Source organism: Aphelocoma coerulescens, chromosome 2 (genome assembly GCF_041296385.1).
Source record: "Aphelocoma coerulescens isolate FSJ_1873_10779 chromosome 2, UR_Acoe_1.0, whole genome shotgun sequence".
NCBI lineage: Eukaryota > Metazoa > Chordata > Aves > Passeriformes > Corvidae > Aphelocoma > Aphelocoma coerulescens.
This window is the reverse complement of record NC_091015.1, coordinates 121384855-121397488: the sequence shown is the minus strand read 5'-3', so window position 1 is coordinate 121397488 and position 12634 is coordinate 121384855. Positions and strand designations below refer to the sequence as shown.

At 39.6% G+C, this 12634-nt stretch overlaps 1 protein-coding gene across 1 annotated transcript in view; it reads left to right on the top strand.

Moving 5' to 3' along the window:
* Positions 1-9744, top strand: part of CDH2 (cadherin 2) — a 116974-nt gene extending 107230 nt beyond the window's left edge. The window contains exons 15-16 of the mRNA XM_069004659.1: positions 77-241; positions 8319-9744. Of these exons, the coding sequence (XP_068860760.1) occupies positions 77-241; positions 8319-8525 (372 nt within the window). The 3' untranslated portion in view covers positions 8526-9744. The remainder of the gene's footprint in view (positions 1-76; positions 242-8318) is intronic.
* Positions 9745-12634: the final 2890 nt, after the last annotated feature.

Sequence of the window (12634 nt, the reverse complement as noted above, 5' to 3'; positions counted from 1 at the left end):
TTCCTTCTCATGTTTCCCCCTGACAGATATTGTTTGAAATTCTGCTGACGTACTGTCTCTGTTTCATATTTTGCAGGATTATGACTTGAGCCAGCTCCAGCAGCCTGACACTGTGGAACCAGATGCCATCAAACCTGTTGGAATCAGACGTCTTGATGAAAGGCCAATCCATGCAGAACCTCAGTATCCAGTCAGATCAGCTGCTCCTCATCCTGGGGACATTGGGGACTTCATTAATGAGGTAGAGCAGTGAAAAAAAGTTTCTTCCTAAGATCTGATAGGCTTTTATATTTTGTTTATTCTACTCCACATGAGTAGCTGTTATGTTAGAACGTAATAACTTTTCAAAACTTCCTTAGACAATTAAAATTGTCTCGCTAGACAGAAGTAAATATGTTCTTTTAAAGTGCAGACAAATTTAATTAACTCATTCAGACAGAAAGGGAAGATATATCAATTAACTTCTGTGCATTCATATTAATTACATTCATAATACGTTATCAGCTGCAACCACAGTGTCTCCAAGCAGGATTATGCAATGGGTTCCTAGTAATAAACAGACTAACAAAATTGTAGTGTAGCCTAAATTCATTTATTAATTCACAGTAATTTAATAATGGAAGAAGTTCATTTTCATTCTCCTCATACATTACCCTTTGAATCCAGATAATAGTGGAAATTCAGTACCTTCAATAAGATGGAAAGAATTCCATCAAATACGATTAGTGAGCAGGGCAGCTAAATTAAATGTTATGTAAGTGTTTTTAATACTTGTCTTGTCATAGAGCTTTCAAAGATTTTGCATTATCTTTGATTCTTCAATCTGATAAATGTAATGTAATTGAGATTCAAACTATACCAGAGTACTGATAGTTGTGAAAGAAATTATCCTCATTATTTCTATCACTGGTCAGTCTTAAATCATTGGTGTTCATATGATAGAATGTGTTTCTGTAAGCTTGCTGCTTATAGAAAAAGAAAAACTAACCCAGAATTTACGACTATTTTTACTTTATTCTGTACATGAATTGTAGTAGTTAATTATTTTCTCTGATTTTCTCATATCTTCTTTGTCAGCTAGAGCTGGACACACATTGCAGAGTATTGCAGAACGGTTTCTGCAAATGTGTCTATTCTTGTTAGCCTTGAAGAAAAGTCAGGCTAATATACTAAAGTCTTTTGTGTTAGAATGCTGCAGAAAATTGAATTTGCCTCTTGTAAGGTATACAGTGATACAATTGTCCGAAAACTTAGAGGGGAACTGACTAGCAGGAAATGTACAAATATTCTTGTAAGACATTGTATTTTAAGAGACTCCAGATTTTTGCATGCCTTACACTTCTAAATATTACAGTTAAAATTGGCTTCTGGAAAACAGTGCAGACACGGGACAATAAAAAGCCCACATTGTTGGCCAAAGCAGTGTACACACAAGAACTTCCTTGTGCTTCCAGACAGTCAGAGATTCCCATCCTGTTCTCACACAGCTGAGATCAGACTGCGCCCACCTGGCAGGCAGTTGTGAGAAACCCTGTTTTTACATTTCTCAAAGCAGCTAGGAATCTCTGTTCTGGAGCTTCTGGAGGGAATGGGTGTGATTCTGCTGGAAAGCCAGAAAGGGGCCAGAGGTTGTCCGGCCTCCTACAGTTTTTAAATGACTTAGCAAGCTGTTCTTGCAATATTATTTTTTAATAGGTTATCACTCTTGAAGATGATGACATCAGTGTGCACACATGGAGCTGAAGAAACAGTACTTTCTGTCTTGATTTAACCCAGTATGTTTATATTGCAGTACAGACGAGCATGGAGTCGTTTTCTTCCTGCTGTCTATTGCATTATATCAGTAGCCTCCTTTATGCTTCGCCTTGCCATCCACAAAAAAAGAAAGCTTCTCCCAACTATTCATACACAGTAAAATCATGTCATTAATGTCATTGATTAAGTTAATATATGGAAATATATATGAAGTTAAATAAAACACAGTAATTTTCTTGTCTGCAAGTTAGCTCAGAATTAATTTTATCCTCTGATTGAAAGGAACTGTGTGAGGTAGTTTCTATGTTTTAAGCATTATATATTTAGCTTGTCTTCTTCATAGAGTATTCTTTTCTTAGGATTTCACACCAATGTATTGTTTTACTGTGGGGCATTCCACCTAACCCTCTCTCTAGCAGACAGTAGCCACCCAAAGATTGTCCATGCCCTCTCTGTTTTCCCAGAAGTCTGAGCAAAACGGGCATTTTATTTCTCTAAAATAGTGTCATCTTAATTTGTGTTTTATGTAAAAAATTTCCCATGGCAAATGTGATTATAAAATGTCTACTGGGTGTGGGGATATATTGCGGTGGCTAAGTCCCCTTTACAGCCCCCAAGTTGCCTTAAAAGTGGTCCCTCCTTACAACACTGTGCTAGAATGTTCTCCCTTTGTCTAGATTCTGCTGGTCACTGGCCCTCTCCCATCCCTTCTCCCATTGGCCCCTGTTATGCCATTCAACCTTGCCTCTGCCCCCTAGCCCTCAGACCATTGGTTTTGGATGCTCTGCCCACCTTTGGGAGTTTTTGGGATGAAACAGGCGCAGGCTTTCGGTTTTGTGTTCTTCTTGCCTCTGTTCCCTTGGGGGTGTTGCCATTAAACACCTCAGAATTGCATGCAGAGAGCCCCTCTTGCCTCTCTGTCTCCAGTTCGTGCACAGACTGTGTGTGAGTGCCTGTTCACCACCACCTGTGAAGGTGAGATCGTGTGCACGCGTGGGTGCTGGGAGAGTGCAGCCTGAGTGGTCCACGAGGGACCCAGCAGGGACAAACACGGCATCGATCCACCAAAGCTCTCACTTCATTAGGGAGAAATGGGTCTTTCATAATAGTGTTCATTTTTACAGTTAAACTTCAAAGTTATCAGTGTCTAGGCTGTACAGGTTTTCAGACTCTCCAGAAGATTGCACCTGCAGTCCTGCTACAATTAAATCCAAGCAGCTTGGTAAGTTTCTCTCAGTTTTACTTGAGGAAAATTGAAGAAATATCTTGAGTAAAGCCTGTACCAGATGTTTCTTAAGGCAGTTCCTACAGAAGATAAGCTGAGCTGTGGAGACAACATAGCAAGATAAGAAAGAGCAAAGTTCATATCTCTCTGCATCCAATTCAATATTACTAGACATAAAATTCTTCCCTTGGGCATCTCTAAACCAGCCCAGTCCCTAGCTGAAGCAGGGAGAGGCTGAGGCTGCCTTTGAATTGTCAGTACTTCAGCAGCAAAGTCTGTGTTACCCCCTTGGTTTGAAAAGATGCAGCACTTTGGAGATCAGTCTGATCTTGGTGGACTTGGCCCTATTCCAGGAGGTGCTGGTCACTATGATCTGTTGGGATGGTGGTCCACATGCAGGAATTAATTTAGTCTGTTGAATGGTCACCAGCACCGCAGACACACAGACAGCATTGTTATTAGCTGATTAGCTTCTGAATTACTCCAGCTTTTGACAAAAAATAACTGTAGGTCACTGATTTCAGATACTGGAGAGTTTAGGGCCCCTTGCTAAGCAAGCTTGGGGGTTTTCTTCTTGTTTTCATTACAGAGTCGTAGAAACAAAAAGCGAAAAAGATCTAGTGGGTCATTTAGTTTTTTTTCTCTTAAGCAGTACTCTGTTTCTTCTGGTGTATTACTTTCTGTCTGTCATCCCTTGTATTAAATCTACTTAATGAGACATACATAGTAAGACTATTTTGTAGTGTTCTAGTGACTTTGCAGTTGAAAAACAAGTTAGAATTATGATAAAAAGTCCTGCATTTTTCTAACACAAAGTTGAGATAGCATGTACAGAACTACGAACTGTGTAAAATAGGTTCCAGAGGTATCTTGATAGTCAAAATATGTTTTGCAGGCATAAGCTAAATGACCTCAGGGACTTTCTTGTTTTGTCTGTTTCAATGGGTAGATGAATCTCTAATTTAGAGTAGAAGGGAAAAACCTCCTTTTCTTCCAGTCCAGTGTACAAACAAGTCAGTGAAATAAGTCATGTGTTATTAAGAATCCTCTGTAGACCTTGTTTTCCATTTTGAGCCTTTTAAAGCTGAACCTGCAGAGTGTGGAGCATAATTAACACTTAGAATAGTCAGGATTTGCAGGACAGTATAGATTAGACCTGTTCAAAGTAGCTTTTTTAATCCTGTTTTCAAGACCCACCTATATTGTCCCTAGAAATATCAAGCAAGTTCTGTTGTGGTGGAGAGTTGTGGCTAAGAATATATTTGTAATCAATAGAGGACACAGTCTGAGGTAAGCTAAATTTAAATTGCAAGCTAAAGGTCTCACCCCACAGGGACATGGAGGACCCTCAATTCATTCTTAGTAAATGGTTATTGATACAGTGCACCTCCATGCAGAATGGAGTCCCTCAGTGTTTTCTGTTTCCTCTTACCAAGTCAAAAAATGGTTCCAGATATAAACCAATTTTTTTTTGCATTTCCCTGAAGGTCTGTGTTCTTCCTTTCCTTCTCATTGAAGGTCTGCTGAATCGGATTAAGTTGTAGGATTAATGAAAATAGAAGCATTAGATTTTGTAATGTTCCACGTTAGTTCAAGATCTGAGGGGGGTTGCTGTCCTTTAATTTGAGAGAAATGGAGAATGCAACCTGGACTAAGGCAAGTGTAACTTAAGGTTACTGTTCTGCCTCAGCCAAGCACTGTAGTTTCTCCAGTTCTGCCCCTTACCTCCTCCTTAGTGAAAGCTCTACTACATATATAAAAAAGGAAAAGCAAAAAAGTGAGTCTGTCCAAGGTCTCACTGGCCTTTCTATCGCTGTGGCCATTCTGTGACTGCTCGCTGTGCACTGGTGGTGTAGCACATGCAAGGAAATGTGACAGTGCACTGTCCCAGCAGGTTCCCCTGCTCCTGAGGATGTGCCCTGGAAATTCTGCTGTTGAATGAGCTCCTCATTCTAATAAAAACTTTGGGGTTTTAGATCGGGAAACTGTAAACCAAGTAACTGTAACAGCTCTGCTGCTCTGAGGTTCTTGAACACATCTGGTGAAAACTGAGATCTCTTTTCAGAAGCGGCTGACAACACCTTGGCAGCAAAATCAGTAGAAGCCACTCCTGGCAGCCATTTGTTGCCTTTTCAGTTGTGCAGATGCAGCAGGCTGTGTATCCACACCGCCTCCACCCACTGAAAGGGACAGCATAACAAACAATAAAAGGTGGCAGTGCTGAAACCAGAGGGAGCTTCATAGGCTGATATCACTGCCAGGGCTGTCTGACATGCTGTAGAACCCAACAGCAAAGCACAGCAGTACGCTGGGTATGCTCAAAGAATCGGCTTAGCAGAGGAAAAGAGAAGACACTGTAGTATTTCTTTCTCGTTTTAGTGTGCAACTTGCGACACAAATACAGCAGAAATCTTGGTTGTCATTTGAAGAGTTAGAGACTAAGTTCAGTCATTACACTGTGAACCAGAAGATAGGTGCAGATGTCAGTGTAACTTGTGCTGCGCGGTTGAATCAATACCTCCAAAACATGACCCGTAGCTACGTTCTCTGAATGAAATGGATTACACTGCCAGCACAACCTTTGAGAAAGTGAATTTGTTAGTGAGATCCTATCTTGTAAGTCAGTAACTCAAAACCAGTTTCCTTTTTTGAAATGCTATCATGATAGCAGCAGCAAATTGAAAAAAAAAAAAATTACAACTTCCCCTTTGGAAAAACAGATGGAAAGAGGCTGCCTTCTGCCTTATCATGGATGACTGATAGGTATCAGAATTTCTGCAGTGATGTAGGAAAATGTTTTGTTCACTGATTTTTTTTTAATAAATTGGTATCCCATGGTTGACTGGCTATTAGTAGGCAGAACTGCAGAGAAAAATAACATTTCATCTCCAAACCGACTTTCTAAATGACTTTCACACATGGATACGTGGCATTCGTATCTCAGCTCTCCTTGAGCTCAACTGGTATTTATTCTCCTTCCCTGTCACCTGCGTTCCAAACACATGGGTGTCTGTCACCCCAAGCAGGCTTAAGGAAAGATTTAAATACCATAAGGCCAGTTACTGCCTAAGAAGTAAAGTTGCCTTTGTGCTTCAGCAGCAGAAAGTAAGAGAAAGCCTTAGAATTTCCCCCTTGGAAGCTTGATAAGGGATGTCTTCCAACACTTGCTATTGCCTTTTCAAAATCTCACATCTTTTGTGCTTACTATGGCCATCAGGTTGGAAAACGCCAAAGAGAGATAACAAGCATCGCCAATTATTCTTATCTCATAACTCAAAATTGCACTTTTAATGTGTGCTATTAATAACCTGCTTGATGTTGTTGTATTACATGGAATGATCATTTCAAGGCCAAAATTTGTTCTTGATTAGAGGTCATCAGCTTGATAAATATGCTGGACTTTTCCACCACTGATTGGAAATTATTTTAGGGACATTTTGCACAATTCTGAATGATTTTAGATAGGTAATAAAGAACCAGGATTCACTTCTACCTTATCAATGCCAAATGCTTTAATTAATGGGTTTAATATGTATATGCTCATAATACATATTTGTAGAAGAAAAATCAGCATCTGTTTCCATTTTGTCATATTCGGTCAAAGCACAATTGAGAGTAAAATGTACTTTTCTAAAACCAGAATATGTTAAATAGTTTGAAGGAGGCACACTCATTCCTTCAAATACGTGGGAGTATAATAAAGCCATTATTTAAATAAATAAACATTAAAAATTAAAAGTAAAGCCAGCACAAATAGCACTGGTAAAAATTAATAGTGAGCAATTTAAAATCTTAGCACAGCCTTATAGAATTCTGGAAGATTCATTATCCCTTGTCAGTGGCTGCCAGAGTGGAAGAGCTTGTAAAAGCATTGCTAATACCATCGAAGAAACTGTGAGGTTGAAAAAACACAAATCATAAGAAGGCTTTTTGACTCCAGGCTTCAGCCTTTTATATTCAGCTTGTAAATCTTCCCCGGATAAGCACAGAGAAATTGTCTCATATTCTAAAATTAGTTACTCATGCAACAGTTTACGTTTGGACTTATGTAAGAAAACAGGGAATGAAGAAGCTTTTCTCTGGAAGAAGTGTGGTTCTTCCCTGGCTTTTCCTCTTCAATTTCCCAGCATTTCCTGCAATTCAATTTGTGTTGGTTTTAATTTGGGCTATTCAACTCTACAGACTGAAAATCTAAAATTGCTGAAGACCCGCTATTCGTGTGTTGATAACTTCAGTACTCTGAAATGAGGAAAGAAAAACTGTCATCATCTTGTATTCAGCTTTGATGTCACTGTGTGTTTTTTCTGAAGAGCAGGTGGATCTCATGGGTGGATGTGGCAAAACATAAAAGGCTTAAGACAGCATACCATGTATTTTTCTCACAGCAGCTTACAGAGGTCATGAGTTTGCAGGACTAACCAAATATGGTTTTTGGCACATGCAGATGGACTGCAGGCCAGAAAAGTCAGTGCATATGCTATTGGCCATATGGGATGGCTGTTAAAGTTAATCTTTGCAAACATGCTTGTTTCTCCTTTCTCATCTACCTAACCATTCCCACATTGCCCATGGTGCAGGTTGTGAGCTGTATATCTTTGAAACTGTTTATTTACTAGCTTCTGTCCCAGTGCCATGACTCTCTCTTAAGGTTTTGTTAGGGCTGTAATTGCAGCTACATTCAAAATGTCCAGAATTTAGAATGGCTGGAAACCTGGCCATTCTAAAAGGAGTTGATGCCTTGAGAGGCCACCTAAAAACAGAGACTAGACAGGAGTAAGGAAATAAAGGTGGGTATTTATTTGAAAGGCCTCCAAAGGTACCCCCTGGGGCCAGAGGCTATTGCCAAGATGGACCCCAAGATGGATGACAGGTCACGAGTTCTTCACACCTTTATAGGTTTGGTTCATTTGCATATCAGGGTTCATTCTCCAATTAAAGCTTCAGTTCAATTATGTAATTCCCCCTCAGCTTACCCCCCCTTAGAGGCTCTTTGGTTTATACTTCTTGGGCCTAGGACTTTCTAGGTGTCCTTGGAGAGCAGGCCCAGAGAGGCTTTGTTATGTCTACCTAGCACAAGAGAGCAGAAATTACCAGGCTACAAGAAACTTCAGAGTTACACACGAGGCAGTACAGGATTTGAAAAATAAAAAAGTGAAAGCCTAAGGCATCAGAGTTACAAAAATGTAAATCCTGTTTTGCACTGAATGGCAGAAGAGGAAGAACTTTGTTTTCTCAAGTGGTGCTTGATAGATAACTGTGCTGCAAATATTCCAGATATGCTTTTGTCTCTCTCTCTGATACAGAAATTTATCTTCTTTTCTCCCTCTCCTTCTTGCAGGGACTTAAAGCAGCCGACAATGACCCTACAGCCCCACCGTATGACTCCCTGTTAGTCTTTGACTATGAAGGAAGCGGCTCCACTGCTGGATCCTTGAGCTCTCTTAACTCCTCAAGTAGTGGTGGTGAGCAAGACTATGACTACCTAAATGACTGGGGCCCACGTTTCAAGAAACTTGCTGATATGTACGGTGGAGGTGATGACTGAACTTCAAAGTGAACTGTGGTTTTGGACAAGTACAAACATTTCATCTGATATTCCCCAAAAGCATACAGAAGCTAGGCTTTAACTTTGTAGTCTACTAGCACAAGTGCTTGCTGAAGGCTTTGGCTTAGGCTGCAAACCAATTTGGGCTCCGTGGAATATCAGTGATCCAATGCTGTTTGGAAAAAAATATTGAGCTCAGTTACACTTGAATTTTACAGTACAGAAGCACTGGGATTTTATGTGCCTTTTTGTACCTTTTTCAGATCGGAATTAGTTTTATGTTTAAGGCTTTAATGGTACTGATTTATTAAATGATGCATTAAAGAGACGAAATATGTTGGGGTGGGGAGGAGTAAGGTGAAACACAATATACTTCAACATGCTTTTGTTACATCGCATTGCTTTTATTAAAATAAGGAGATTAAAAATAAACAAAAAAATCCTCATGGAACAATTTTATTATCCAGGAGAGAAGACCATGAGGTGGAACAATGTACATTACTTCTAGTTTTAGATGTTAGGGGACTTTTTTCACTAAAATTCTAAAACTTATGCAGCTGGTTGCAAATAAAGGGAGTTTTCATATCACCAGTTTGTAGCAGAATTGATTTTTTTTTTTTTCTTATGCTAGAATGTTAGACACATTTTGGTCTTAATCCATGTACACTTTTTGGTTTTGGTTTTTGGTTTTTTTCTTTAATTTCTAGTATTTTTTTCCCACTTCACTGTAAAAAAATGGTATGTGTACATAATGTTTTATTGGCATAGTCTGTGGAGAAGTGCAGAAACTTCAGAACACGTGTATGTATTATTTGGACTATGGATTCAGGTTTTTGCATGTTTATATCTTTCGTTATGGATAAAGTATTTACAAAACAGGTTGCAAACAAGTGACATTGATTCAATTGTTGAACTGTAGTTAGAGTACTCAATATTTTTTTTATTTTTATTTTTATTATTTTTTTTTTGTTTGGGGAGGGAGAAAAGTTCTTAGCACAAAAAAGTTTTACATAATTTGTACCAAAAAAAGGGGGGGAGGGGAGTTGGCCTGATACTGGTGGCACGAGAAAATATACAGTATGTTTTGGGGGAGGGGAGGAGGGGAAGGAGCTTTCAAACTGGAGAGACTTCTGAGAACAGCTTTGCCTCTGTATTGTGTACCAGAATATGAATGATACACCTCTGACCCCAACGTTCTGAATAAAATGCTAATTTTGGATCTGGTGCTTGGTTTGGCATTCTTTCTGCTAGCTGAGCAGCCCTGACTACAGTAAATAAAAAGTACGCAAAATGTGTCTGAGTTCTGTGAGAAGTTGTGTGTGCTTCTTTGGCATTTCACACTGCTGCACTGAAAGCAAGCTGCATGTAGAAGAAAGCCTGGCACAGATTTGGAAGGCAAGTTCCCAGGTGAAAGCGAAATGATGTGTGCTGGGATTTCTGGGAATTCACAATTTTCAGTTCCCCACCGATGGCTAGTTCTTTGGTTTATAATGTGCATTATCTAAAAAAGATGTTGGTTCTTTTCTTCTATTTTTGCATCATTTTTGGCTCATTTCTAGACTGACAGCTTAATGAGTTTGTGATTATGCCTCAGGTTGCATAAATAAAATAAATTGCAGATTGTGGCAGTCAGCTGCCGCCTGGACTTTCTTGTGCTGAAGTGAAGACAAGCCCCTGCTAACCTGAGTGCACATCAAATCATGTCCTTCAAGGAGGTGCTTACGGTCATGGAACTCTATCAAAAAGCCCCATTAGGAGATTTGTCATTACTAAACATGTTTCTGACCTGGTACCACGAATTTACTTGCAAACAAAGCAAGCATGGTAGGTACAGCAGTTCTGTCTTTGTTCTCTTGCAGCAATCTGCTCAGGTTTAATGCCTACATTTACAGACATTAAGGACCTAACTGTGAACAATGTGGAGCTCGAACTCGGCAGAAACCCCCACAGTTCTGCTGTCAGTCAGGCCTGGCATAGTTGCCTTCTGTGCTGGGGCAGCTGCATGGGCAGCGAGTTAATCTGGGAGGAAAGCTCTTCACTGGTGCCACTTCAGTGCTACCTCAGCACTCACACCATAATTTACATCATTTGACACTGAGTTCAGGAGGTAAATCCCAAAATCTGAGTTGGGGAGCGTTAACTGGGGGGTGTCTGCACTGGGCTTTTCACGGGCATGTCTCCTTCCTTCCTCTTGCTCCTGATGAAAGGTAGCAATCCTCTCAGGGTGGGGTATACTGTTTCAACCTCTGCACACCTGGCTAGCATTTATATAATGCATTTGCAGCTATAACTTAATGCTGTAATAAAGCCTTGATTTTTGAGTAATTTGTTAGCGTTACCAACAAGCACCTTTAAACTATTTCCAAATTCAATTTGTAGTATAAGGAAAAAGGGATGTAGATCAGGACATGAAAATGAAATCTGGACTATGCAGAGTTAAGTAAGGAAAACTCTCATAAAGGGCAGGATTTAAACTGTAAGTGCATGTTAAATAAGCAGAAGACCACTTTTAGCACAAAAAAATTATGCAAAAATGTATTTTAATCATAATCTATTATTGTTACTTGGAACCAAGAAACTGGAAATGCTAAATAACTTTATTCATTGACATTGGATGTTAAAAGACACACTGGAGGAGAGATCTGTGAAAGATTTCCAATTTGGGCTATAGCATTTTTTTTTTGAAGTGGACAGTGGTCATCTTTTATAAGCATTTGGCTGTTCTGCACAGCAGTAGGAGCTTTATCTTGATCAGACAAACTTCCAGCTCTACAGCTCCTTTGAAAGTGTAGCAACAGTTCTCAGACCTAGTGATAGATCAGCATTAGGTCTGCTGAACAGAAAAAAAAAGCAAATCATTTTTACACATCTCAGATGCTTACAGAAGAAGAAAAAAGATGTTTGATCATCTTTCATCAAGTTTCAGGTTCATTCTTATTCTAGAAATGTGCAACCAGGTTCTATACCCATGGTACCTGCTTCAATCCCCATGGGAGGCCTGCACTGAGAGGAAGATGGCTGAACTTTGGGCCCTACAATATTTTTGAAAAGTGGAAATTTTGGCAGCCTGATTTGTAAATGGCATTTGGTAGTGGCATGCATTATCTCTGCTTTGTAGACACTCTATCCAAGGGAAGTTACTGGTGAGAAATGATGCTTTAGCAACTTTGACCTTTCAGCCTTTCTGCAGTTTGTATTTTCTTTCAATGATAGTTTTTCATAGCCTATATCCTTCTCAACTTCAGGGCTAGTAAAGATGGGGAAGGGTGGTTTCAGGGAATAAACATCTGAAATGGATACCAATGGCTTTATGTGGATGGGTCTACCTTACTGCATTTTCTCTGGGATTGCCAAATGTCGATGAATCTGTGCTAATACTCATCCCATAACAATCTAGAATGTACTCTCCATGCTCCCTCCAGGTAGCTGAACTCCCAAGTGGTTGTTTTGGTGCCAAAGTAGCAAAGTGGTTAAGAGCCACATGAGGGCTGCTGCTTGGGAATTCTCTTTCTTGGTATGCAGTACTTTTTTGGACCAGACTCCTTACCCAGGAATATTTACATCTATTCTGCCGTGTTCCCATTCACCTTAGCACTCAAGGGAAAATCTCTTCTGACAGGTGACGGGACACAGAATCCACAAAAGGGTCTCTCAAACGTTTCTATAGTTGTCTCATGTAAGCCACTGCCAATTCCTTTACACAACTACTCCCTCCTTCCTGAGGAATCTTCCTGCTAGCAGTAGTAGCATGATTTTGGCAGATTTACATTTCTGGTTCAGGAATGTGAAAGCAAAGTTCCTGCTTTTACCTCAGTCAATATTTTTTATTCAAATAATCAGAAAAGTCACTTGAATGCTTAAATCCACCATGGATATTTTATACACAATTTTCAGCCAGGGTTGATCTGGATTTGTATGGTGCCCTTATTTTTTTCTTTTACATTTGCTTAAATAAACTTTAATGTTTAGTCTTTCTCTAGACAAGGATCTTTCCGAGGAATTTCTTTAAAGCGCAGGATAATTTCCCGTTACTTAATATATGTCACAGGAATAACGAAAATCTTTCCCTTTAGCAACAAAGCCCATCTGGGAAATAGAGGTGGGGAGAA